Below are 23,690 nucleotides of genomic sequence, written 5' to 3'. Positions count from 1 at the left end.
AACCTTGGAGCAGAATCCTCATCAATAGTATGATTAAACACGTTATTTCCAATGCAAAGTCGAATAGTGCTCACACACCTTTGCTCCAACTCTGCCTATTCAACATCCTTCATGTCATCTGGTTGCCTTTCCTTCTTTCCTAGCAAGGGACGCATTAAGCTTTGCTGTGCAAGGAGATTTTTCATCCTTCTTTGCCATTGCGTGAAACTAGTCTTTCCATCAAACTTCTCAATTGAAAAATTTGTAGAACTAGTAACTTTCAACATCCTTATTGAATCTTGAATTTTACAGAACCCGATGCTCTAATACCAGTTTGTTATGGAAATTGCCCAAGAAATAACAAAGATAAAACTCAAAGAAATTAAACAAATAGAAAAATACAAGAATTTACGTGGTTTGGCCTCTTGTCTACGTCCATGGAGTGAAACTATTCTTATGTTATTGAGAAATTAAAGTACAATAAATTGACCTCTATGGCTCTCCAAACCAACCCAAGATCCTTGCACACTCTTTCTCAATAACCTCCCAAGAACACTCACCCAAATCACTCTAGCTCCACCTAGAGCAAAAGACAGAGTTACAAAGTGTCCTTTCTCTAAGACTCTCAAAGTACTACTTACAATTCTAAAGCCTAGAGATCCACTTTTATAGTATAAAAGTCCAAAGTAGAATGTGATTAGGACTCTATGTGGAATGAGAAGTTTAAAACTATACAACTACTTAATGTTGTACATAAACCAAAATTCTAATCAAATAAGATATAAAATTCTAGTCAACCTAAAACTCAACACTTTACCTTGTCTTTTTTTTTTCTAGTATATTAGACCTTGTTGTAAAGAAAATATACTTTTTGTTTCACTTTATTAGGGGTATTTATCAAAATATATTACTTGTATTCTTCATGGTAGTCTCATCTAATATATGGTGATGAAACAACCCTGCCTTACTCCTCCAGTGCAGCAAGAAAGGGTTTCATATTGATCTGGTTTGGTTCTTCATTGTAGTCTCATCATCAAGCTTGCACTCTTTCATCCTCAATGGTTACCGTGTAAAATCCTTCAAGACTAAATCTAAACAACCAAAGATATTGTCATTGGGCCTCAATTTCTCCTATGTGGGGTAATATACTTGCATTGAACATGAGTGCAACACACCATCAACCCACCATCAACAACAATAGAAACAACATACTGGGAACATTTCCAAACATTTTCTAAGGGACCATGTCATCACTTTATTTCCTTTAGGAACATTGACAAGAGGATCTAAAAGCCATGTGATTGATTCCTTCAAGGGAAAGTATCGATACCTGATGGGAAATATCAATATGTCCCCCACGAGTATTAATACCTAGCAACCGTTGTTGTATGATAGGACTTATTATCATCCTATAAAAGGTTTTTCATGTATTTTCACATTTTCGTTTTTATCCAAACTTTTATGGGATTTCAATTTCAACTAAAAATCATTTAAATGATGTATGGAAGCAATTTTATCATATAAGGCAAGGTGAGTGTTGTTGATTTTGTACATGCAAATATACATATCATTCAAGTATAGTAGAAGTAAGTCAAATATCGTTTCCCATAGAGATTTGCTCTCAAACTTTTACTAAGTATTAAATTTGTAACAAAATTTGTCTTATCCAAGTACTTAATTTTAAACACTTAATTAATGTACAATTTTCTACTGAAACCTATAAGGATATGAATTTAATTTTACTAAAGAAACTATTATTGTAAAGACCTAGGATCATGGTGTCTCTCAATATTTCATTCAAATCTAATCTTTTCCTTAAAACTTAGATTAATGAGGTGAATGGCTAACTTAGAATTCGATTTTATGTACATGTCTCTATTGAGCTTCTAACACACATACTTTTCAAATTTAATCCTATATGTCTATGTAAATTAGTTAAGAAAAGCTCATTAAGTTTATATTCTAATTTGGCTGTCTATGGTATTTAAATATAAGTCTATCCTAAATACCAATCTATCACCTAACCTAACATAAGATATTCAAATCAATGGTCTAATCTAAACTCCTTCAATCGAGTTATATTTAAACAACCTAATCATTTCAACTGGTGATCAAACAGTGAAAAGCATTAAACATATATTTAAATAAACCATACAATACCCATTAATACTAACAAAAGACACATCGTATATTCAAACTATATATTGAAATAACCCATAATCTTAGAAGAGGAAATTAATTCATCATCGTTTCTTCAGCAAACAACATAGTTTTAAGAGAATAAATCATTTCAACAACAAGAGAATAAAAGAGAAATGAAAAACTAGTATGAAGAACAAGTCTGTCGTTGATTCTCGATCTTCAATCTTTGTCGCTTTTTTCTCATTTCCTCCATTTGTAGAACTTTTTTCTTTTCTTCCTAGACCTTCTATTTCAATTGTAGAAAATCACATATTTATAGCTACCAAAAAACCCTAAAAAGTGAAATCCCAAATAGTTGTGTTTGAGTAAAACATGTTAGAGCATCACGAACTTCCTTTTTGAGTGTTGCGGCCCTTTCCACTTAAATATTTTTTTCAGTGACTTCCATCTGGCGCCACGACCTTCCTCCATGACTGCTACGAAGCTGAACTCTCGAGATTTAGTATGGGAGAAATGTTGCTCCTTTGGGCATTGCAGCCTCAAGTCTTTCAAAGTAGAGGCACTGCTCTTTTTTCTACCTTGGTGCAAAACCGCCATAGTACTTCATCTTGCAATTCAATTTTCTCCTACCTTGAGGCTGATCTTGTTACGACCCAGACTTGAAGGTCTGTGATTGGCACATGAGCCTGGCAAGCAAACCCAGGAGACTCGAGCAAGCTTTAGGGATTCAAAATCAAATAACACGTAACCAAGGGATTTCATATGTCATAGTCATAGATAAAATTCAAGTTTAACATAGTACACCATTGTTGGCTCATAATTCATATAATTATCATAAGCTCACAAATCAACCATTTAAGGTGGGTTTGTACATAACAACCTTCAGTACACAATGTTACATGACACTTAGTGCCTACAATATCTAGAATACATTTCTTTCTTAACTTAAAATTTAGAGTGCATAAGCTAATGTGGACTTGACCCAGCAAAGTGACCAAAATGGAGACTCTACTAGATGCCAAAATCGATCTATCAATAGACAACCCTTGCCATGCTCTATCTAATAACCTATTTATCTGCATATGGTACAACATGGGTGAGTACTATAATACTCAGTGAGTGTTTCTCATAATCATAATCATATACATACATTAAACACATAATAAAAATTGCACTCTCAATGCATCTACGTGATTTACAAAACATCTCCAAATATAGGGCATATCATTATCCTTAAGTCTCCAACATGAGGGCATATCATTGTCTCCAAGATCTTCAAAGATTATCACTTACATCATTAGACTTACCGTCAAAGCCAATCATAGTTAGTCACATCATTTTCCACAGCACATTCTACTTATCAAAATATAACATCGAACAATATCATGTTTATCTAATCCTCTCTTAGGTTATCTCGCATCATATACACATCAAATCAATGAGTGGTCTTTCCTTGGACATAGTTAAATCATGCATGGTGGCCAGCCAATGAAGAAACAAATCACACCCAGCGCCGAAGTAGCTGATGGATCATAAGTCACACTCATGTTGAAGCAACAGGAAAAGAATCAAATCACACTTAATGCTAAAAAAGCTAATGGAGAATCATATTATCGACTAGAATAATCTCCTATCGACATCATTAGTCGAAGTAATCTCTCAAAAACCGACATCACGGTATTGCAGGTGAGAATCACAAGTAGGATTAAACCACAACCCCTATTTACCACCATCCCTGCTTACACACACACATAGTCACAAGGTAATGGGACCCATTTAACCTCAAGTCAAATTGACGTTCGAAATTCATTTCTCGAACCAAACACAATACCACAATGAGACCATCATGTCTTTATTTTTCCATATGTCCATGACATAGCAACAATCACATTTATCGAGCTTTATTCATCAATAAGCTCATTTAAGTTCTAAGTGCCTCAATAGTCATGGCTCACTAGCTACATATATATCATTAATCTCATTTTAATTTAATCATGGCCTAATAATCGCATATACATAAAAAATATCACAATAGATCATACATCAATATTCTGTCAACAAATGGGTAATTTAATCCTACATCGTAGTATTACCATCACACTAGTTTAGCCACAAGATGTTTTAAAGTTGGTTTGGAGTGGGTAAGTGTTAAAATGGGTTAAAGGGTTGCAATTTAGGGAGAAAGGTGAAAAAATTTGAAGTTAGGATAAAAATTTAGGGAGAAAAGGGTTTTTATAAGACACGGCGTTGTGGCACCGAACTTGGTGTGCTGTGGCATTGCTCCAAGCCTTTGGCCTTTATATTTTTTTAAGTAAGGATAAAGCACTGCACCACTCCTTAGGTGGCACCGCTGCACTCCAGCCTCGGGTTCCATATGGAACTCAAATGATGCACCAACGCCACGACCTCCAACGTCTTTGGCTTTTTTTTATTATTATTCTGAGCAAAGAAAATTATATAAAAAAATAACTTACAAAAGAACATGAACAAGACGACAAAATTAGTAAAAAAGAATTAAAATATAGCAAAAACTAAAAATAAAAGTTCACTAAAAAAAACTCAACTAAGCAAGAATTATCTAACTTAGGTTACCTCTCAAGTAGGGCTTTCTTTATCATCTTTAGCTAGACTCTCTTTTCAGCTCAAATGGCGTTGGAAAGATTGACAGAGGAGGGTTGACGATTGATGTCACCCCCCCACTAATGCTTTAGCCATTACCCATTTACCTTAAACTTTTCATTAATTGTGCCACCAACAAGTTGCATGACTCCATATGGAAATACTTTCGAAATACGAAACAGCCCTAACCATTTTGACTTTAGTTTTCCTGGGAAAAGTTTCAAATGAGAATTGAATAACAACACATGTTGAGCTAGCTCAAAAGAATGCTCAATAATTTGTTTTATCATGCCATATTTTTGTCTTTTCTTTATAAGTCCTGGAATTTTCATAAGCATCTAATCTTATCTCATCCATCTCATTTAATCGAAGTAAGCTTCTCACCAGCAGCTTTTAAATTAAAGTTTAACTTTTTGATATCTCAAAAGGCATTGTGTTCCAATTCAGTCGGCAACTGACATGCTTTTCCAAAAACTAGATGGTAAGCAAACATACCAATAGGAGTTTTGTATGTTGTCCTATATGCCCATAGTGCACCGTCAAGTCTCTTGGCCCAATCTTTCCTTAATGAAGCTACAACCTTTTCCAAGATTCGTTTGATTTCTCGATTAGATACTTCAGCTTGTTCGCTTGTCTAGGGATGGTATGCAGTTGCCACATTGTGAGCCACTTCACACTTTGCAAGTGAGGCAATGAAGAGTTTATTACAAAAGTGGTTGCCTTCATCACTTATTATTGCTTTTGGCATTCCAAATCTTGTGAAAATATTCTTCTTTAAAAATTTCAAGACCACCTTTTCATCATTCATAGGTAATGCTGAAGCATTTACCCACTTTGATACATAGTCTACATTTACCAATGCATAGCTATTGTTGAACAATGAGATAAAGGTTCCCATGAAATCAATTTCCTAGACTTTAAATAGTTCCACTTCCAAAATATTAGTGAGTGGCATCTCATGACGTCTCGAGATTTTCCCCAATGTTGACACCTATCACAATGTAAGACAAAATTATGAGCCTCTTTAAAAAGTGAAGGCCAGAACAAACTTGATTGAAAGACTTTTATGGCTATTCTCTCCTTTCCAAAATGTCCCCCATATGCCAATGAATGACAATGCTTCAAACGCTTTCAACCTTTTCCTTTGGAATGCACCTTTTTAATATTTTATTTGCACATTGCTTCAATAAAAAGGGATCATCCCATGCAAAAAATTTGACATCATGAAGAAACTTCTTTTTTTGATGAAATATTAATTTAGGAGGAAGAAGTTTACTGACAATGTAGTTGATGTGATTAGCGTACCAAGGTATTTTCTTTTGACCAAAAAATAATAATTGCTCATCAGAAAATTTTCATTGATCAAAATCGAGTCCTAACCTTGATTGTCATTCTCTAACCTTGACAAATGATTTGCTACTTGGTTCTCCGTGCCTTTTTTATCTTTGATTTCCAAGTCGAATTCTTGTAGCAACAATATCCACCTTATTAATCTTGACTTGGCATCTTTCTTCATAATTAAATACTTAATCACAAATGATCAGTGTAAACAACAACTTTCGTGCCAAGCAAGTAGGAACAAAATTAATCATATGCATAAACAACAGTTAACAGTTCTTTCTCAGTGGTGGTGTGGTGCATTTGATTTTCTGTTAAAGTCTTGCTAGCATAATATATAAAATGAAACATTTTATTTTTTTGTTGTCCTAACATTGCACCTACAGCATAGTCACTCGCATCACACATAAGTTAAATGAAAGAGACCAATCAAGAACTAAAATAATGAGTGCAGAGATCAATTTTTTTTAATTCTACAAATGCAACATGACATGCATCATCAAACTTAAAGTGAACATCCTTTTCCAACAAGTTACGCAAAGGTTTAGAGATTTTAGAAAAATCCTTAATGAAACACTTATAAACTCGACGTGTCCAAAGAAACTTCCAATATCCCTTCAATCCTTTGCTTGAAACTTTATGACCGAGAACTATTCCTTTTTGTACCATGAAATGGCATTTTTCCCAATTGAATACCAGGTTTGTCTCTTCACATCACCTCAAAATTTTATCAAAATTCAATAAATAGTCATCAAAATTATTGTCAAAAATAGAGAAGTCATCCATAAGTACCTTAAGTGATTGCTCCACCATATCAAAAAATATAGCCATCATGCATCATTGGAAGATAGTTAGAGCATTACAAAGTTCAAATGGCATCCTCTTAATAGCAAAAGTGACATAAGGATAGGTAAATGTCATCTTCTCTTGATATTTTAAGGCTATTTCTATCTGGTTGTAGCCTTAATACCTATCTCAGAAATAGTAAAATTCCTACCCTATTAACCTATCTTACATTTGATAAATAAACGATAATAAAAAGTGATCTTTCCTCATGACCTTGTTAAGATTTCGAAAATCAATGCATACCCTCCATCCAATCACGGTTCTCATAAGGATAAGCTCATTATTATCGTTAGCTACCATTGTTATTCCTCCCTTCTTGTATACATACTGCACCAGACTTACCTATGCATTATCCAATATGGGATAGATAATACCAGCATCTAACCATTTGATGATCTCCTTTTCTACCACCTCTTCAATGATAGGATTAAGTCTTTGTTGATGCTCTATGGTGGCTTTGTGGTCCTCTTCCAATAGGATCTTATGCATACATATTGAAAGAATAATCCTCTTTATGGTTGCAATCATCTACCCCAATACCTTTTTGTGTTCTCGTAAAACTCTCAATAGTTTATCTTCTTACACGTTAGTAAGACTATATGAAATAATAATAAGAAGCATAGAGGAGTTACCAAGCTATGCATACCTCAAGTGATTGGATAGAAGTTTAAGTTTCAAATTTAAAGGCTTTTCTATGGATGGTTTTGCTAATGTAAATGAAGATGAAGCATCCAACATCTCGTACTACGTCCTCATGACATGGGAAAGAGCATCCAAAAAATTTAAACATTTAGCAAAATCTTCATTATTTTTCTTTGAATCAACTACTAAGCTTTAAGTGGGTCAATAGGGTGACTCTCCTTAAACATCTCTCTTGTGATTTTATCAACTATACTCACTGCATAGTACTCATTATGATCATTACCAAATTTTAAAGTTTGAAAGATATTGAAGGTTACCTTTTGTTCTTGGACTCTCAATGTAAGCTTTTCTTTCTCTACATCTATGAGTGCCTTGGCAACATGTAAGAAAGGTTTCCTTAAAATTATTAGAATCTCTCTGTCTTACTTCATATCAAGTAAAATGAAGTCTACTGGAAAAATAAACTTGTCAACTTCACTAGCACATCTTCGACTATGCCTCTTGGATATGTAATGGTATAGTTTGCCAAGTGTAAAGTCATTATGGTGGGCTTAGTCTCCCTCAAACCTAATTTCTTGTAAATAGACAATAGCATTAGGTTAATGCTAGCTCCCAAGTCACTTAGAGCCTTAGTGAAATAAAACACACCAACAGTACACAAAATTGTAATGCTTCCAAGATCCTTAAGCTTCGACAAAAACTCGTTTTGTATAATTGCATTGCACTCCTCAATGAGTGCCACTATCTTGAACTCACCCAATCCTCTTTTTTTATAGTATATCTTTCACAAACTTGACATATGAAGGCATGTGTTCTAAAGCTTTTGCAAATGGGATGTTGATGTGAAGTTTCTTGAACACCTCTGTAAAATTTTAAAATTGACTTTATTGTTATTGCTTTTTGAATCATTGAGAAAAGGGTCATGGTGGTGTAACTTTTGCTTCCTTTTCTTCATTTTGATTATTAGGACTTATTATTTGTGTTTCACTCTACGCTCTCTTGTCAACTTGCTTAGCTTGTTGAGTATTATTTTCAATCTCCGTACCCCTTATCAATGAAATGGCCTTAACTTGCTCTTGCCTTCCCTCCTCGGATTTGCCTTTGTGTTACTAGGCAAAGTCCCTTGAGCTCTATTATTGATTGAGCTAGCCAATAATCCAACTTGCTTGTCAAGGTTTCTCAACGAGGCTGCCTGACTATGAATGAGGGAGTCTGTCTTAGCCATGTATGGCGTCAACAACTCCTTTATTAATGGTTTCTTATTCGAAATAAGTGTTCTTGATTACTGTTGAAAACCAGGAGGAATGTCCAACCTTGAAGTTGATGCTCCTTGATTTTTTCCCATGAGAAATTTGGATGGTTTCTACATTTGGGATTATAGGTAATGGAAAAGGGGTTGAGTTTGTTGTCTATTCTTTACAAACTAAATAGTTTTTGTGTTGCCAACTGGACATTGATCACTAATGTGTCCATTTCCACAAAATTCACACACTATAAAAAGACTTCGATTAGGATCAGTGCCAAAAGAATCAAATATTTTAATTAAAATAGCTACATGTGTAGTTAATCGTGTGATGGCATCCTTTTCGAGAACTCCAACTACTTTTCTATGTGCAGATCGCTCTAATGGCCACTAGTACTTATTTGACGTTATCTCTTCCAATAGGTCTTATGCATCATCAATGGACTTCGCCATGAGAGCTCCTCTAACAACAGCATCAATGGTGGTTCTTACTTGACTACTCAAAATATTATAAAACGTTTTCACTTAAAGCAATTTTGGAAGACCATAATGAGGACAATGCTTGAGTAAGTCCTTATATCTCTCTCAAGCTTTCTAAGTGACTCACCATTAAACTATGTAAATAAAGTAATATTGTTCCTCATATTTGCTATCTTTTTCCAAAAGAAAGAATTTAACAAGGAATTTTTGGGCAAAGTCATACCAAGTTGTAATCAAGCCAATGGCAAACGAGTTCAACCACACCTTCACCTTGTCTCACAACAAGAAAGGAAACAGCCTCAAGCATATTGCATCATTCGTGACCTCGTTATGCTTAAATGTATCACATATCTCTAATAAGTTTAAGATATGTGCATTCAGATCATCATTTGAAAGACTTCAGAATTCTACTAATGTCTAGATCATAATGATAATGGCTGGCTTGATCTCAAAATTATGTGCTTGAATGGTTGGCCTTTTTATGCTTGATGGATACCTTGGATTAGCAGAACATCATAATCTTTTAATGAGCAACTTTCACCCATTACTCTCTCTTGGACTTGTCACTCTCCTTGTTGTTCAACCATTGTATTAAAAGAAGTAGAAACTTGTAAATTTTTCTTTCTAAGTCTTTGAAATGTTCTTTCGATTTTTAGGTCAAAAGAGATAATTTCCTAGTTTCTTGTTCTTCTCATACAATGCCCAAGAAGTGCCTGAAAAACACAAAAACAAACAAACTTGAACTAAGACAATTTTGTTTAATTTAATATTAGCAAAATAATTAGGAAATGCAAATCCTTGGCAATGACGCTGTTGTTCAATTTTCTATTCACGTAAGTGTACGTATCGCAAAAATAATATAGAGATGAGTAAAGTGTCAATCCCATAGAGAATTGAATTAATCTTTGGTGTTAACTACTAAAAATAACACACCTCAATTTTATCTAAATAATTAAAATTGAAAATAAAGATTTGAAACTAATAAATTAATAATTAAAACTAAAACTAATCTAAAATTTATGCAAATTTACTTTATTAAATGTGAATGACTACTAGACCTAAGATTATGATACCTCTCAATATTTCTTTTGAATTTTGTCTCTCTCTCTCTCTTAACTTAGTTTAATGGATTAAGTTGCTAACCTAGAATCCTAAATTATTTACAAGTCTCTATCAAGTTTCTTATAAAAATGCCTCTATCAATTAATTTATTATATGTCTATGCAAATTATATTGAAGAAAGATTCATTAAGTTTATGCTTTAATTTTAGCTACGTATGGCTTATAGGTATATGTCTACCCTATATAGAAATCAAATCACCTAATCAACTAAGTGTATTCAATCATATATTATTCTATTCAATGTCTACCTAAATCTTTTTCGTCAAGGTTTAATCTAGGTTTCCAATTCAATCTAATTGGTGGCCAGTCAACTAGAAGCTTTAAGAACAGAATAAAATAAACAACCTAAATCTATCAAACATAAGTAAAAAGGAGATAAATAATTGAGACTACATATTGAGTTCAATCATATTCTTAAATTAAAAATTCAGTTCCCCATCAAGTCACACATTATCATTGAATAAAGTTTAAACAACAAGAAAAAAACCAAGAAAATAAAAGAATGAAGGAAAAGATAGAAAAACTCAAGAATTGTATTCTGGATCTCTAAATCTCCTTGAATCTTGCAAATTCTTCTTGGCTTCAATGACTTTAGTGGTTTAACTCTCAGCTATTAATCTGGTGTTTTTTCTTTTGCTTTTTTCCTCTAAAAGATTATTTTTATAGGCTTTGAAGTTAGGCCAAGTTGGGTAAAAAAAGAAATCAATTTTAGCTGGGATTTCCTCATCAGATTATGTGAGTTGCAATCTTGCCCAATTAATTAATAGAGATTGTAATTGCTTTAGGACTACTACAGTATGTCAAATTTGACAAGATTTTTACCACTTTCCAAGCTGAACTAGATGACATGCTAAACATGAAAGTTGTAGGTTTTTCTCTTATCTTTCCAATGGTTTAAGAATTGCTTCATTTGGAACTTCGTAGAAAAAGTCATAGCTAAAATACCAAAATATATGTAGTGTAAGTCTACACCTCAAAATTGCTCTCCTTCTTTCATTAAAATTCTTCTTTTATCAAACACCTACAAAAGTACAAGTAAATCAATAACAACCTATCTTAACCAATTAACACCAAATTAAGCATAAAATTAACCACGATTAGATTGACTCGCCTAATTTAAAATAATTAAATAGAACCTATTAATTTTTATATATTACTACCAAAACTAAGCTAAATTACTATCAAAGTTAAGCCCAAATAACTATATATTATAGAGTTATCAGACACTACATAATATAGAGGTAAGTCAAATATCATTTTTCACAAAAATTTGCTCTTAAACTTTTACTCAGTATTAAATTTGTAACAAAATTTGTCTTATTCAAGCACTCAATTTTTAACACTTAATTAATTTAAAATTTACTACTGAAACAAACTAAGGATATGAATTTAATTTTGCTAAAAAAAATTATTATAAAGACCTAGGATCATGGTGTCTCTTAATAATTCATTTGAATCTAATCTTCTTCTTTAAACTTGGACTAATATGGTGAATGGCTAACCTAGAATATGATTTTATGTAAAAGTCTTTATTGAGTTTCTTGCACACCTACTTTTCAAAAGTAATCCCATATGTCTACGTAAATTAGTTAAGAAAAGCTCATTAAGATTATGTTCTAATTTGTCTGCCTATAGCATTCAAGTATATGTCTATCCTAAATACGAATTTATCACCTAACCTCTGAGTGAATCAAGCATAAGCTATTCAAATCAATGGTTTAATCTAAACTTCCTCTATCGAGTTACATTTAGAGAACTTAATCATTTCAATTAATGATTAAAAAGTGAAAAGCAATAAACATAGATTTGAATAAACCATACAATATCCATTAATACTAAGAAAAAAAATCGTATATTCAAATTACATATTGAAATAACCCATATTCCTAGAAAAAGAAATTAGTTCATCATCTTTTTTTCAGCAAACAACACAATTTCAAGAGAATAAATCATTTCTACAACAAGATAATAAGAGAGAAATGAAAATATAGAATGAAGAACAAGGCTGTCGTTGATTCTTGATCTTCAATCTTCTTCACTTTCTTTTTGTTTCCTCTTTTAATAGAACCTTTTTTTCTCTTTAACTATTGTTTCTTTTCCCCTCCAGATCTCCCCTTTCAATTGTAGAAAATCATGTATTTATAGCCACCAAAAGGCCCTAAAAAAAATAAAAACTTGGATAGTTGTGTTAGAGCAAGGCACGTTAGAGTGCTATAGCCTTCCTCTTTGAGCGTTGCGGCACTCTACATTGAAATATTTTTTTAGAGACTTCCATTTAGCGTCATGGCCTTCCACCATCATTGTGTAGTGCTGAGCTCTTGAGATTTAGTATGGGAGCAATGCTGTTCCTTTAGGCACTGCAGCTTTTAGTCTTTCAAGGTCTCGAAGCTACTCCTTATGCTGCCTTAGTCCAAAATCGCTACAGCATCTCATTTTTCAATTTGATTTTCTCTTACCTCGAGGTTAATCTGGTAAAATGGTAAATATGAATGTTGTAGATCTACCTCTCAATTTTTCAATTGTTTAAGAATCACATTAATTGAATCTTTGTAACTCAAGTTATGTCTGAATTACCACAACATATTCAATGTTCAGTGGAAATTAGCACTTGATATTCATTGCATAATTCATCACATTTAACTTTATGCATTTGACAACCTACAAAAACAAAAACTAAAACAGTAATGGCTTAAAATAGGACTTCTAACATGAAAATGAACTAGAATTGCTTGGATTGAACTAAGTTAATATGCTTTAAACTAATTACCTAAAAACATAAAAACTAACTAAAATCAAATTAAAACACAAGGACTTAGCTATTTTAACATCCAAAATGTGTTAAATAACTCTATAAGGGTGAGCAAATGTAAACTGAATTGAAATGAGTTTGATTTTTTTGGTTTGATTAGTTCAATTTTTTAGATAGTTCGGTTAGGATAGTTTGTTTATTAAAATTAATTGGTTCAGTTTTGGTTAGGAAAATTTCTAACCGAACTAATCGAAGTTAAGTAAGGGTATTAGGGGGATTTTGCATGAAAAATAAATCCTAAACCTAATCTCTTCTCCTCTTTAGTTTCTTTTTAATTATATGAGTATCCATTTTATTTATTATAAGTTTTTATTATCATTTTTAATATTTTTATAGTATTGATTTATTAAAAAAATACAGCATAAATAAATATATACAAAAAATAAAAAATAAAAAATTTGTCAATTTTGGTTTTTGGAAACCAAACCGAACTAACTGAATTAGTTCTATTTCAGTTAGTTCAGTTATTTGTATAGTTCAATTTGGGTTTGGTTATTTTTAAATATGAATTCGATTAGTTCAGTTATTAGGTATCCAAAACCAAACTAATCAAAATAACTGTTTGCACACACCTATAACTCTATATAGTAGAGTTATCAGCTATATTGGTATTTTATTTCAAATTGCATGTTTGTAACAAAATTATGATTTATACAAAAACTCTTCCCTTTAGCATGTCCCTTTCCTCATGTTTGCTCACTAGGTTTTTATAACTCACACATGTATTTTCTCTTTGGTTTTTAGATTCTTGAGTTAGCTCAAATAGCCATCTTGGAGAAATCCTCAAGTTTTGCTTGGCAGGCATGCCTAGAAGCCTTTCATGAAGCCTTCTTGTGTTATGTCACATTCTATTGACAAGTTTACTTTTGTTTATGTTATTATAGTGTTGTTATACACTTTTTACGTTGTAGCCAAGGATTGGCATTATAATTTGATATTTGTTATGTGAATAATTGTGATGGCTTGAAGGCCTATATGAGCACATAAAATATGTAAGAGAACATTAATATTATCTTGATATTTAAACTAAATAACATTATATTGATATACTATGCAAAGTATACTTCTACGAATATGTGTGAAATTATGTGCTTATGTGTGGTATTGATTATGTGACAATACATGTGTGGTTGATATGTATAAGGCTTGCGTGGGTCAAATGGGCTCTACCTACTTAGTCTTTGTGTTGCTCATGGCTTGGGATTAGGTCATGACACCATGTTAGCCTCATTTTCGCTATTATGCGGTGGCATGGGTTGGGCTTGAAGGGTTGTAATAGTAGACGATGCTAATTGGGCAATGGTTTCCATCATCTACTTGTTATCCTCCAATGTTTGCATTATTTCTTGGAAGGATTGGAGCATCTTTGTGAGCTTTTGGACATAAGTGGGAGTGAGTTTTTCTTGGTTGTCAAGAAACTCTCCATATCTTCTAGTAGTGCAATTTTCACAATGACTTTCACTTAATGCTATTACTCCACCTTGATGGAGTCACCAAAATATAAAGGGTCTTTTTAATAAAGAAAGAGTACGTGTTACAACAAGTAAAGTGAGACACACTAAAGTCGAGAAAGGGGAAGATTGGAGCAGTCCTTGAAGTGTAACGTTCTTTATGGCAGGAGGTGAGAGATACAAATATGGAAAAAGGAAAAGAGGCATAATGCTAAAGCATAATGGAGAATAAGATGGAAAGTGTTAAGTAGAAAGAGTATTTGGAATGAGCTTAAAGAAAGTCTTTAAAAAGTAATCTGATAAATTTCTAATCCCTTTACTAACTTGCTAGGCTTTTATATGTATATACCAAGTAAAAACGCTTTCTTGGGAAATTTGGTAAAAAATGCATATTGGATAAACGGGAAGAGCAAATTTAGAGAGAACAAGTTCTTTATTAAGAAACATGTTCATGATGGGAAGAACAACTTATTAGGTATTAAAAGAAAAATAGTTTGTCTCACTACATATATTGGATAATGTGCGTTTGTTTTGGGTAGTAGAGCTTAGTGACACTTAACAATATGCCACATATTTTCTTAAAAAAGATGGAAAATGTAAAGCATGCATGCTTCAAGTAAAGTTTGAGTGGAAGAACCCTTAATTATCTCCATATTTCAGCCACCAAGTCCAGTTTTTTAAAGCATCCCAAAGGTGAAAATAACTTATGAACCCTGTTACTGATTCTAAGTTATTTTTACCCAGCGATATATTGTTTTATATTTGTTCTCATTACATAAAACAATACTAAAAGATAATAATATGTTAACCAAAATCAAGCATTTAATCCTATTCATATCAATCACTTACTCAACACTAGATCTGATTTAAAAGACATTTAACTCTATTTTATAGAGTTATTTGGTTACAATTTTGGGTGTATTTTGTCTAAGTTCTTGAGATTTAGTTTTATTTATTTTAATCATTTAGTTTGTTTAAGTTAATTATATTGGGTTTAATTGCTTTAAGTTATTTTATGATATTTTGCTTTAAGTTTAGTTATTATTTTAGTTAGTAGGTTGTTTTTTTAGGTGTGCTATGGAAAGGGTGATATTTTGTGAAGAAGAATGCATTCAAGGTGTAGATTTCTACTGCATATGTTCTGGTATATTGAGCATATCTTTCACTAAAGAAGTCCAATTGACATCATTCTTAAACCATTGGAAAGCTAAAAGGTAGAGCTACAACTTTTATGTTAATGCCTTTTCCAAGTTCAGCTTTTACAAGGGAAAAAATTATGTCACAAGAAAAAGTAATGTGGCAGAACCTAGAAATTCAAGATAAAGCATAAGGCTCCGCAGCCATGGAAGCATAAGGCTCAAAATGCCCAAAAGGAAAATCTGAAAAAAAAAATACTAAGAGCACAGCATTATGGTGCCCAAGAAAGAAGGGTTGCGATGCTCGTAAGTTAGAGAGGAGTTTTCATGCCACTAGACTTTTATTTCGACATAGATTCAAGCTTTATTTAACCCCTCTTTCAAAGCACATTTTAGGAAGGAATTAAGCAAAGGCTTTCTAAAGAAAAAAAGGCATTCAAGCAATCAAGAAAGCAAGGAAAACAAAGAAGATTGTAGATAGAAAACTTGACAAATCTTAGAGTTCTTTCTTCTTTTGTTATCTTTATACTTTTTTTGTTTAGTTTTGATGTTTATACTTTTTTGGATGATGTTTTTAGTAGTTATGTGGAACTAAATTTTTTAATCTAGAATCACAATTGAACCCAATGTATAGTTTGAATTTTTAATATTCTTTCTTGCTTATGATTCATTATGTTTGAGTTGTTTATTTCAATCCTGTTCATAATGCATCTGATTGCTTGATCAATAATTAGATGGATTTAGAAATCTAAATAGAACTAGAAGAGAGAATTTAATGTAAGCCACAGATGAAATAGCATATGTCCAATATCAATTGCATGAGATGATTGATTTACTTTGCTTATATGATAGGAATACACTTACATGTCATATGTAGCGATCTTTTAAGTCTAAGCTTAATGAGTTTTTCTTAATTTTAATTTGCATAGCAATATAGTGAGTTGGTTAAGGAAGATATTTTTATAAGAACATCAGAAGAGCCTTATAAATATAAAAAAAGTCTAGGTTAAGAACTCAAGCCTATTTAATAAGTGAAAAGAGAATAGAAGAGATTCAAATGAAGCATTGAGGAGATATTGTGGTTCTAGACATTTGATTGATTAATTTAAGTTAAATTGCTATTATTGCTTTCTTTCTTTTTTTTAGTTTTAGTTTTAGTTTTAGTTTCTTTAATTTTCAGTAGCTTTAAATTCAGTTGTTTGGATAAGATTAAGTTATGTTAATTTTAGTACTTAGTAAAAGATTTGGACAATTTTTCATGGGTACAAACTTTACTTTCTATTATATTACTTGTTCACGATACGTACACTTGCATGGTAAATTTGACAACAAGTTTTTAATGCTGTTGCTAAGGAATTTTTAACTAAATTTGTTTTTGTTAATTTTAATACCCAGCAATCTTAGTTTTAATTCAAACTTTCCTTTTCTTTGTTTTTAGGTATTTTTAGGTCGTTGTATGAGAAGAGTTAGAGATTTGAAAACTATTCCTTTTGATATAGAAATCGAAAAGACTTTTCGTAGACTTTAAATGGAGAATCTACAAGCTTTGACTTAATATGACACAATGGTTGATCAACAAGAAGAGAGCAAGTCCTTATGAGAGTTTGTTGTATCTTTCATTTAAAGCCTTCATTCTAGCATCTGTAGACCTACTATTTAAGGGAACAACTTTGAGATTAAACTAGCAATCATTCAGAAGATTCAGACTTCAGTTCAATTTAGGGGATTGCTGAATGATGAACCTAATGCACATATTGTAAATTTTCTAGAGATTTGCGATACACTCAAGACCAGTGGCATTTCTGATGATGCCATTAGATTGAGGCTCTTCCCATTTTCACTAAAAGACAAGGCAAAAAGCTGGTTAAATTCACTTCCAATGGATCCTATTAATACTCAGGATGATTTGGCTAAGAAATTCTTAACTAAGTTCTTTTTACTAGCTAAGACAGTTAAGATACGAAATGATATCACCTCCTTTACATAGTTTGATTCTGAATCACTATATGAGTCTAGGGAGAGGTATAAGGATTTGCTTAAAAGATGTCTTCACCATGAGTTACCTAAATAGTTGCAAGTTCAAACTTTCTATAATGGTTTACTAAGACCAATTAGAACCACCATTGATGTTTCAATAGGAAGAGCATTAATGAGTATATCCATTGATGAGGCTTATGACTTGTTAAAGGCGATCGATTCTAACAATTATCAATGGCCATTTAAGAGATTGGGTCCGAGAAAATTTACTGGTATTAATGAGCTTGATGCAATTAATGTTTTGACGACACAAATGGCTGCTCTCATTAAGAAAATTGATACTCTAAGTGTCCATGTTATTCAAAGTCTTTTTTGACATGTGAACTATGTGGAACTAGGCATTCCAATGGTCTTTGTCAAGTTAACATTGAAATTGTACTGTTTGTTGGGAATGTTAATGGATAGCAAAATAATCTTTATTCCAATAATTACAATCTTAACTGGAGAAATTATCCTAATTTCTCTTGGAGCAATAACCAAAAATCTTCATCAGCACCTAATTAGCCAAACTTTCCTCTTAGAATTCCACTTCAAGTTAGAGGTTTCATGCTTGAGAAAAAGTCTTTTATGGAAGAGATGTTCATGTAACACATGACAAAGATTGATGCCATCGTTCAAAGTCAAGCAGCATCACTCTAGACTCTAGAGACATAATTGGGCCAGCTTGTCAATCCTATCAATAACTGGCATCGAGGAACCTTACCAAGTGACATTGAGACTAATCCTAGAAGTCAAGGAAATGAGCAACACAATGAAATTTCTTTAAAGAGTGATAAGCAGCTTGATGAGGTAAAAAGTAAGGAAATTGTAGATATAAGAGATAGAGTTGATTAAGAAGATACTTTTAGCAAACAAGCCATAACACCACAAGTTGATGGAAATAAACAAAGGGATGAAGTATCCACACCACCACAAGTGAAGCCATATGTGCCTCCTGTTCCCTTTCCTCAAGCAAGGAAGCAAAAGAAGATAAATAAATAATTTGAAAAGTATTTGAACGTTTACAAGCACCAAAATATTAACATTCCTTTTACAGATGCTTTGGCACAAATGCCTTTTTGTGCAAAGTTCTTTAGAAGAGATCATGTCCAAAAAGAGAAAATTTGAAGATTTTGAGATAGTTGCATTTACTAAGAAGTGCAATACTATAATCCAAAATAAGCTTCCCCAAAAGCTTAAAGATCCAAGGAGTTTTTCTATTCCTTGTACTATTGGTAATTTTAAATTTTCTAAAGTTTTTTGTGATTTGGGTATTAGTGTTTTAATTATGCCTTTGTTTATTGCTAGGAAACTTCTACTTAAGGAGATACAACCTACTATAGTTACCTTGTAATTAGTGGATAGATCGACCAAGCACCTCATAGGGATTATGGAGGATGGTTTGATAAATATTGGAAAGCTTTACATTCAGGTAGACTTTATTGTGCTTAAGATAGAAGAGGATGTTGAAATTCCTCTTATTTTAAGACAATTATTCTTGGCTACAACAAAGGCAATCATAGATGTGGAGAATGGCTAGATAACTTTCAAAGTTGGAAAGGAGGAAGTCAAGCTTAATATATTCAATGCAACTAAATATCCTTTCTTTGCAAAAAGTTGCTATAAATTGGAATTATTTGATGAGTTGGGTAAGAGTAAGCTTATTTCTCTACCTTCAATTGAGCAAGCACCAACTCTTGAATTGAAGCCACTACCACCACATCTCAGAACCAAGCAGAGGCATGATAAGCCTATTCCACCACCGTGCACTCATCTTGATTTTGAGGTTAGATAACAAGTACTATTTCCTAGTTCATGCCTCAAGCCTTTGCCATGGCAACTTAACTAAATTGGTCGGATACCTTCAAGATGGTTAAGGTCTATCCTTATAGTGTAATAGAGATTTATAGTAAGGTTATCAGAGCATTCAAGGTCAATAGACAAAGCCTTAAGCCATATTTCATGGGTAAAGTAGTGCAAAAAGAGGTGTCATAGTCAAGCTATTGACTATAAAAAAGCATTTCTTGAGAGGCAACGCAAGCTTTCGAAACTCATATTTTCTATGTTCAGTTATTTCTATTTTATTTATTTATATTTCTACTTTAATCTTTATTTATTTTCTGTTTGCAAAAAAAGAAATGAGCTTCTCACAAGCACTAGTGATAATGATGAAAATAAGAAGAGTAAATTCTCTCCGGAGTCCTCCAATTGCCAAGGGAGTATTCTTTCACCTTTTCTTTATCTATTTCTAACATTGCGGACAATGTTTGTTTAAGTTTGGGGGGCGGGGGAAAATTATTTTGTGGAAGTTGAGACTTTATTTATTTATTTGCATGCATGTTTTAGATTAGTTTATCATTTACTTTTTGTTATGCTTGTTTGAAGTTTTTGGGATAAAGAAAGTTGTGCCAAATTTTGCAATGGTTTCCTTATCCAGTGATGAGAGCTTAGTTATCTTGTATCTTTAGCTTTTGATAAATGCGGATATTGTTTGGTTTGTGCTAAATTCTTTTGTTTCGTATCATTGTTAAGATGTGATTTCCATATATTAAGCATTGTGCCTTTTACTTTGAATTATTGTGCATATCTAGAGAAAGTTTATATGATGTGAATTTTGGATTATGTAATGAATTCTAGAATTTTCTTGATTCTCTGTCTAGGCTAAATCCTAGGCAATACTTAGTTAAGGAGATGATTTAAGCCATTTTTAGATCGTTTGAGCCTTTGAAGCTAACCTTATTAAATTTTATCCCTAGTATATTCCTTTAAGCCTAATGTTACCTTTTCTTTGTTAAACACGTAATTATTTTAGCCTAGCCTTAAATAAATTTTCAATTTTGCATCTTCACTAAGTAAGTATATCATTTTAGAAAGTATATTAAGCTAGATGTTGAATAAGATAAAAGGTGGAATTGAAGAAAAAGGTTGAAAATATGCTTAGTATTCACCCCACTACCTACAATAGAAAGAAATAAGCTCAGAGATATAAAAATTGTGATGAAAAAAAAAAGAAGAATAAAGTGTTGAACAAAAGAAAAGTTGAAAGTTGAAGAAAGGATGTACTTGAAGATTATGAAGAAAGCTCCATATTTGTCCTAGAATGATTATATGCTTAAGGCGATTTGAGCCTTTTTATTGTCCTTTATCCCATTTTGACCTTGTTGGAATGGCATGAAACTTAACGATAACAATTATCATATGTAGCAAAAATAAAAATTAAACGTATCATGCCATGCCACCACTAGTGAATCACCTTAATGGTTTTAATACAAATAAAAATTAAGAAGAGTAATAAAAAATACCACATAGCCAAGTGATGTCGTAATCACGATAGCAAATCCTTTTGATTGAGAGAAGATACGACACTACTCTTGTTTCTACTCAAACCCGTGAACACCAAAAAGGGAGGAAGAACCCAAGCCACAAAAGCATTTGGCCTCTAATGGTATCCGCACAATTACACTTGAACCTTCAACAAGGTAGGAGCTTTTAAGTACTCTCTGTGCAAGCAGAGTGGACAACAATTGTCCTTTTCTTCACACACACTATAGGCCAAACCACTCTAGAGAAATTCATCATAAGAATTTTCTCTCAAACATAAGAGATAGCTAGAATTTTTTTTTGTATTTTGACAATTAGGGTGTCATAGTCATGTTTGAGAAATAGATAAAGGTGATATTTATGCCTAGATTAAACAACTCCCATAATTGCAACTAAGGATCCAATATTATAACCCATTATAATGTTGGCCCAACACTTAATTAGACCTTGTTAATTTAGCCATTGGTAATTAAATCAAATTAATTTCCTTTTATCATGTTTATAATTAAGGTTTTAATATTATAACTATTTATAATATTGACCTCACACTTAATTAAACTATTTTAATTTAGTCTTTAAAAGTTAAAACTTAGAGTATGATTTAAGTCTAACTTAAATCATCACACTCTCAATTTAATTTATAATACAACTTTTGAAAATGACCCATTACATTCCTAACAAGTTGGCAATGGAATTAAATTGTAATATTAATCAATTAGTTCAATTCCATAGACCAAGATTGACATCTAGCAATGCATCATGGCTACCCAATTGTTAGGAGAGTTAAAGGAATCTTTGCCAACCTTTTAATGTATAGTCTATCTGTGCAATTCATTCCCTTATCATATATCCAAGACATGATAAAAGCATGTTACAGTGTCTAATCTTATTAACCTCCATATTCGTTCTTACTGTTAAATCATTAGCTTTATAAAGACTTATGAAACTTTTTTCATAATCTTCAAGTCGCCTTGGCCAAGGACTTCAATAAAGGAATGTCAACCAAGAACTGATGAGATGTGTTCCCTTAAATCACTCAGGTTAATGATTCCTATTTTGACCATTCATTTACTTTTACATACTTCATGTTATACCCAAAAGCATCCTATGTGGCATCCTTGGTTAGGCACCTCTAAGGATGAAATTAAAGCATAGCACTCCATACATAAGACAACTTGGTGTTTCCAGTTTAGAGAGTATTTACATAACTAACACATGAAAGTATTGTATAGACACTTAAGTGAAATACCAAATGTACTTCTCATGGTGAATCATGTTTAGTAAACTTGCTCTTCTAGGTAAGCACTTATATTTTAGTTCCTAGTATCTCTATACTTCAACTTATGAGGGTTGCTTACTTTCCAAGTAAGATATATAGAATCTACCAATCTCTAGGAATCATTGATGTCTAGTCTCAATGATACATTGATCAAGAATATTTAACGACTATGCTTTGATGCTAAGGGTCTCATAACTGCAACCCATCACAGTTCCCTTGCAAAGCATATTGATCTCTTGGACTTCATCCAATTAGACTTATAACCCATTATAATTAACATCTTACTGATGAAGAAAAACCTTTAATCATTTAACATAAATGATATTGTTGCATAATTGGAATCAAGTCTTAACCAATCCTAATTGGCTACAAGGCTCATCCCAACAAATCCTAGCCATTCATTACAAGTATAATAAAGTCAGAATGATCATTGATTTAGTATTAGTCTACATTAATGGAGAAAGAAATGAAAAGTAAACCTATGGGATTCTAGTACTAATTCAAAATGTTGCATTAGCATAAACTTATCCAAATTATATGATATTTTTTATAAAAAATTTCACACACACACAAAATTATTTCAAAAATGAGCTTGCATTTGAATTGAAACATTCACTTAAATGATATCTATATTTTATCTTGAGTACAGATTGTAAGATAACTTTCAAGGAAAATTATGGTAAATCATTGGTTTGGCGTAACCTAACATTAGCTAGATGTCTTCCCTTATTTAACTTGTTTTTATCATTTAAGTTGCTTCGTTTTTGTTTACTTTTCTTTTATATTTTACTCGAGGACTAGCAAAATCTTAAACTTTAGGATGTGATGACTCTATTTTATGGAGTTTCTTGATCACAATTTTAGGTGTATTTTATTTAAGTTATTGAGATTTAGTTTAAGTATTAGTTGTTTTTAATCATTTATTTTATTTAAGTTAATTATATTAAGTTCAATTGCTTTAAGTTATTTTATGATATTTTTAAGTGTAGTTATTATTTCAACTAGTAGGTTGCTTTTGTAGGTGTGTTATGAAAAGGGTGATATTGTGTGAAGAAGAATGCATTCAAGGTGTAGACTTTCATTGCACATGTTCTAGTATTTCGAGCATATCTTTCAATACAAAAGTCCAATTGATGTGATTCTTAAATCAAAGAAAATATAAGAGGCATATCTATAACTTTTATATTTACCATCTTTCCCAATTCAATAATGAAGAAGGAGAAAATTGTATCACAAGTTGAAGTAGTGCAACGGAACTTGAAAATTC

At 32.1% G+C, this 23,690-nt stretch overlaps 1 protein-coding gene and 1 non-coding gene across 2 annotated transcripts; one reads left to right on the top strand and one right to left on the bottom strand.

The window, feature by feature from the left end:
- Window positions 1-5,374: 5,374 nt before the first annotated feature.
- LOC149527665 (uncharacterized) lies at window positions 5,375-7,224 on the bottom strand. The gene is made up of 3 exons (XM_089785800.1): window positions 7,168-7,224; window positions 5,868-5,972; window positions 5,375-5,650 (listed from the first exon to the last, which is right to left on the bottom strand). The coding sequence occupies exons 1-3, from the start codon at window positions 7,222-7,224 to the stop codon at window positions 5,375-5,377; spliced, it is 438 nt and encodes a 145-aa protein (XP_089641926.1).
- A 2,126-nt stretch (window positions 7,225-9,350) lies between these two features.
- LOC149527664 (small nucleolar RNA R71) lies at window positions 9,351-9,456 on the top strand. The gene has a single exon (XR_016350811.1). It is a non-coding gene; the product is annotated as a small nucleolar RNA R71 (small nucleolar RNA).
- Window positions 9,457-23,690: the final 14,234 nt, after the last annotated feature.

This window comes from Theobroma umbraticum, unplaced genomic scaffold, assembly GCF_002168275.2.
Source record: "Theobroma umbraticum cultivar Fairchild unplaced genomic scaffold, ASM216827v3 scaffold_44.0, whole genome shotgun sequence".
Taxonomy (NCBI): Eukaryota; Viridiplantae; Streptophyta; class Magnoliopsida; order Malvales; family Malvaceae; genus Theobroma; species Theobroma umbraticum.
This window is presented reverse-complemented; position numbering and strand designations above follow the sequence as displayed.